The sequence below is a fragment of the Bidens hawaiensis genome, unplaced genomic scaffold (assembly GCF_021521415.1).
Source record: "Bidens hawaiensis isolate Kalapana, Puna unplaced genomic scaffold, B.hawaiensis_p1.1 tig00022871_1, whole genome shotgun sequence".
NCBI lineage: Eukaryota > Viridiplantae > Streptophyta > Magnoliopsida > Asterales > Asteraceae > Bidens > Bidens hawaiensis.
The window spans coordinates 123,705-128,986 of record NW_027493566.1 but is presented as its reverse complement, the minus strand read 5'-3'; the positions used below and the strand labels follow the sequence as shown (position 1 = coordinate 128,986).

The following is a 5,282-nucleotide window of genomic DNA, read 5'->3' as shown; positions in this document are numbered from 1 at the left end:
GACCGAAAATTTAAGCCCTGACCCCCTTTTTTGCACGGTAGTGTAAATTTACCCGTGTTTTTCATCCAAAATTTGTTATACGTAGTGTAAATTAAGTCGTTTTCTGGCGAAAATTTGAGCCCGGCTCCGCGTTATTAATTTTTTTAAATACATTTTGAGTCCCCCCCCTCCGATGTCTTAGTCCAAGCTTCGCCACTGCTCGTCACACTAGAATACCCAGTTTACCAAGGACCCAATTGTTTCACTTTAAACTAAACTCGTGATCCTATCTATTAAGTCGTCCATCAAAACCGTCTCTGAAAATTTAAAAATCTCGAGCGAGTCAAAATAAAAAAGGCCCGCAATTACTATAATAGACTCTTTTTATTGGGCTTCCTTCCATACCATTGGAGCCGAACCTTATGTTTTAAAAACCCACCCCCAATAAATATCATGTCTGCACCTCCCGCCGTCTCTCTTTCTTCCTTTTGGATCCACCCAATTTACACCTAATTACGGTAATAAGCTAAATCTTCAACCCATATTATATATTATATTATATTCACTTCAATTCCATTTCCATTGTATTCAATTAAAACTTTCGCATTACTTCACATTAAACTGCTTATTATTAATTCATCCTCAGGTTAATTAATTAATTGCAAATTGTTGCGGTTAATTTAGAAACGGTTAGTGATTCATAACCGTTACTTGAATCCATTAACTTTAATGCTCCTTACTCTCGATTAGATAGATACCTTCATTTTCTGTTAATTTAGAAACCGTTAGTTGCTTGATTTATATAAATTTGCTATTTATTATTTATTTTATATATGTTTACTATTTTGAGAAAAACCTTAAACGTGTCTAAGCTCGGCTGTGCAGTGTGAAATTAATACGTAGAGGTCTAAAAGAGGTAGAACTTAAATAATACACGAGGCTCGTTAAAGCTCGACGAGCCTAAACGAGCTTTTCCTACAAGCTCGGCTTTATTTGAGGCTTGGGCTCGGCTCAAGCACAGCTGAGTTTTTTATCGATCCGATCTCAAGTTGCTTGCAAGCAGCTTGGCAAGTTGCTGTTTCTTTAGAAACGGTTACCGTTTGTTGCTTAATTTTGTAAATCATTCAAGTTTCTTCGTTGCTCTTGATCAAAAATCTCGTTTTGCTATTAATTTATAGACGGTTAGCGATTGATTCCCGTTCGTTGGTTGATTTTATAAATCTATACTGCAATTCATGTTTCGATTACTTCAAATATTACAGCTTCAGTATGTATGCATTATTTTTTGATAATTTCTAAGCTTATATCAGCATTGATTTCTTAACATTTTATTGTTTTTCACTGATGAATTTACTCGTGTCACCAGGCTGATTAATCAAATTTGTGGAGAATTTGTTTTCCAAACAATCATAATGATCAACTCTGAGATTAACAAAACCGATCTCGCGACTAATATAGCTGGCACAACCACATTGCAAAAACAACTGACTTTTACAACCAAAAAAGTTGCATTAACAGAGGTGCGGAACAACAACGATAATAATAACTTAACACGTGACACAGGTTCAGAAAGTTTACTTCCAGCAGATGCATCTAAAATAAGTGGTACTAAAAGGGCTACACCCGACTATGCTTCATCTCCTATCTTGACCAATAATGGTGCACACGCGCGTTTAAATTTTGTTGGTAAATATGACGGATACGAAGGAAAAAATGTTGGTTATTCACAATCTGCAAATTTGCCTCAAACTAAACAAGAAGCGAGCCCGATAAATGGGAAGAATATGCATTACAGTTCTGTTATGTCACCAAACCAAATGGCTTCAAGGACATCGGCTTCTCGTTTTAACGAGTCTAAAGATGAACAGAGGGCAGACCGGTTGGTTAATTTGCAGAATTTCATCAATCAGTGTGATGCCTCTGATTATAGAGATAATATTCAATGTATGTTTCTTTGGTTTACTTTTTTATTTGGTTTGAATAATTTATGAATCTATATTGATCTTTGATTCTTGTTATCTTCACAGTGCTGTTGCGTTTATCGCCTGCAGAGCTTAGCAGACACGCTGTTGAATTAGAGAAAAGAGCGATTCAGTTGACCATAGAAGAAGGTATCGAAAAGGGTTAAAAATGTATAAAACCCTTTTGACTTTTAAAGTCAAATGAGTTGAAAATAGTCAAAATACCATTCTGGTAATGAAAAAAAAAATGGAATCTTGTTAAATAGATCAACGTTGTTAGTAAAGTTTTGCTTTTTATATAAACTGATTTTTTTATATTCTTGCAGCATAGAACTCAAAATTTGGTTATTATTATTATCATCATCATCATCTTCATCTGTATTTGAATCTAAAGTTTTGTTTGGTTGCAGGAAAAGAAATGCAACGAATGCAAGCATTAAACATTTTGGGGAAGCCTTCAATAACTAGAAATCCAATGCCAACAACACAGCATATCCAACGTAAGAATTGAGTTAATTTAACATTGCCACGCCATTTACCACATTTTTCGTTTTTAAGTTTTGTATCTTATGAATTTATGCATTATGTGATGCTAGTTTTACTTTTTTTGAATTTATTCAGTTTAGTTTTGTTTTAGATGTTTAACTTAAGAATTCATTTGAAATTGTTACTCTAGAAATCCTTTATTGTAATCAAATGATTTGTTTAAAAGTGACCCCTTGATAAGTTTAATTTTCAGGTTCTAAATCAAAATGCTTTGTTTTTGGACGAAAATTTTTTAAGTTCATGCTGGGATAATACGATTTAAACATTTTCATAACTTTGCTAATATAGACAACTTTATGTAACTATTAACTTTTCGTGTAGACAATCTTACTCTTTAATATTTTGGTTAGGCCAACCTGATGTTAAATATTTATTTTCTCGAATATGTTATTTATTATTAGATGTATTCAATTATTATTTAATATAATTTATCCACGAAAGAATTATAAAAAATGGATGAGAAACCTTTGGCTAATTCCTGAATGATAAATATTAGGAATCAACTATATGTCAAACACACTTGAATGAAAATTAACATGTTATTGAATATTGATTCATCATCATCATCATCATCATCATCGTACTCATTATATCCCACCAATAGCAAAGCTATGGTAGGGTCTGAGGAGGGTAAGATGTAGGTGAGACCCCCGGCTCGATAGTAGTTTTGCATCAAGCCTTGGACATAAGGCACATGGCACTCAATCATCGGGACACCGGCTGATTAGTGCATGTATCCTTGTCTTTCGGCTATCAACGCCACCACATGATGCCTGATTAACCTTCCGCCACTTTGATTAGTGCATGTATCCTTGTCTTTCGGCTATCAACGCCACCACATGATGCCTGATTAACCTTCCGCCACTTTAAGCGTTATTTTTATGATATTAGTAAAATAACGTCAAAATTAATGCATTCTTACTTTTGCCCACCCGAGGGTTCACACATATATACTTTATTTTAAAGAGCAAATAATTATAGTATTATGAAAGACTAAATTTAGGTTTTTGATTGTCATAACAGTTTGTTTTGTAACATAATTATATAATATGTTTATAAAAAGAAATGTCTTATATATTGTTTATCTTTTAACATTGATGTATAATAAATGTCAAAATTGATGTGTAAATAAACACGGGTATTATCTTAGAGTAATAAACATTACAGTTATTGATGTGTAATAAATGTCTTAGATAGAGTTTATCTTTTGAATCAACATTGAGATAGAAGTTTTGTTGAATCAACATTGTAGAATTGTTTTATTGATTTTGAGACTAATTTTCTTTGTTTTCTTATTATTGTACTTATGGTATAAGTTATAAAATATTTTAATTTTTTATTTATCTTTGTTAGTCTTTGTATGTTTTTGTATTTGATTCAAACAAGTTATGATGTCTTATAATTCTGTAAAAGTATCATTTATTTATAAGTACAACATTGCATTTCATTATATTTATATGATGTTACATACATATTATGTTTTAAATATGTACCACCGTGTGTAACACGAGTACTATCCAAAATCAATATTAGAATCTAATGCTATGTTTCTTTTAAGAGATTTGAATCACTTAAAGCTTGCTAATGTTAGGAAAGAAATGGCACATTTGGATTTGGAAAATGAAGTTAGTGAGAAGGTAAATTGGTTGTTAGAGTGTGAGAACTATTAGTCAAATTTTGATGATCTTCTAAACTCTTTGGAATCTGAAGATTAAATTTAAGGTAACACTTATTCGATAACTTAGTTATGTAGTTGATTACTCTAAATTTTTTTACTTTCATTGTTTACTTTGTGTTTTCTGTTTAAGTTATTAGTTTAGTTCATAACTAGAAACTTCCAAAATTTATTTTGTTTGTTAGGTTGTGAAGGTAATTTGCTTTTTTTTTTTGGTGAAATTTTGAAGAAGTTGATGGTTGGTAAATTTGACTCCGACATGTTTAGATCTTCTTTTGGTCTCTCCATTTTATGTGTATATTTAGTTTGTTTTAGTATTAAGCTTGTATTAAGACAATCTGAATAATCAATAGTTTGGTTACTAAGTTATGTTTATTATGTGTGTTTGTTTAATATAATAGTGAAAAAATATTATGATTTTGATGACCAGTTTGTTGCATTTTATTTAAAAAGCATCTGAATTTCTAAGATTATGGTTATAAAGTTATGTTAAATTTTATAATTTTCTAAATGTTTTCTTGTGAAATTTTATGATTGTCCATATTTTTATGATAATAATTACATTTAGATATTTTGTTTTTAGTTTTACATAATCTTCTAGATATTAATGTTAACGTAAACTTATTATGACATACATTAACATTTTAGTTTAATACTTAATCTGGTTGGTATGTTAAACGCTGGTTGAAATTAGATAATACAGTTTAAAAACTAATCGGGGACTCGATTGGACAGAAAATTTTGAAGTTCATATTAAGATAATACGGTTTGAATATTTTCATGACTTTGCTAATATAGACAAGTTTGTATAACTATTAACTTTTTATGTAAACAATGTTACTCTCTAATATTTTGTTTAGCTCATCTTAATGTTAATATATGGTTATCTATTTATGAAAATTTATGGTCATCTATATTGATTTTGTTATTTATTTATTTTCACCCCGTGTGTAACACGGGTACTATCCTAGTAAATTAATAAAATATTAATTAATATATAAGTTAATAATTATTAACTTATCAATTAATTAAATACTCTTTTAATTAATAAATTTTAGTTGTCCCAAGTGTATTATTTTATCGAGTTTCTATTGTAAGGGTTGAGTTATAATAATAAGATT

At 30.3% G+C, this 5,282-nt stretch overlaps 1 protein-coding gene across 1 annotated transcript; it reads left to right on the top strand.

Annotated features, from left to right (window-relative positions):
- The first annotated feature begins 240 nt into the window (after positions 1–240).
- LOC143566284 (uncharacterized) lies at positions 241–2,661 on the top strand. The gene is made up of 4 exons (XM_077053027.1): positions 241–497; positions 1,346–1,923; positions 2,007–2,090; positions 2,351–2,661. The coding sequence occupies exons 2-4, from the start codon at positions 1,392–1,394 to the stop codon at positions 2,449–2,451; spliced, it is 717 nt and encodes a 238-aa protein (XP_076909142.1). The 5' UTR covers positions 241–497; positions 1,346–1,391; the 3' UTR covers positions 2,452–2,661.
- Positions 2,662–5,282: the final 2,621 nt, after the last annotated feature.

Bases quoted from the DNA above. Each gene is read 5' to 3' on its own strand.
- LOC143566284 (XM_077053027.1), top strand. From the start codon at position 1,392: ATGATCAACTCTGAGATTAACAAAACCGATCTCGCGACTAATATAGCT. The intron at 1,924-2,006 runs GTATGTTTCTTT...TTATCTTCACAG, and splicing joins TTATAGAGATAATATTCAAT to TGCTGTTGCGTTTATCGCCT. The intron at 2,091-2,350 runs GTATCGAAAAGG...GTTTGGTTGCAG, and splicing joins TCAGTTGACCATAGAAGAAG to GAAAAGAAATGCAACGAATG.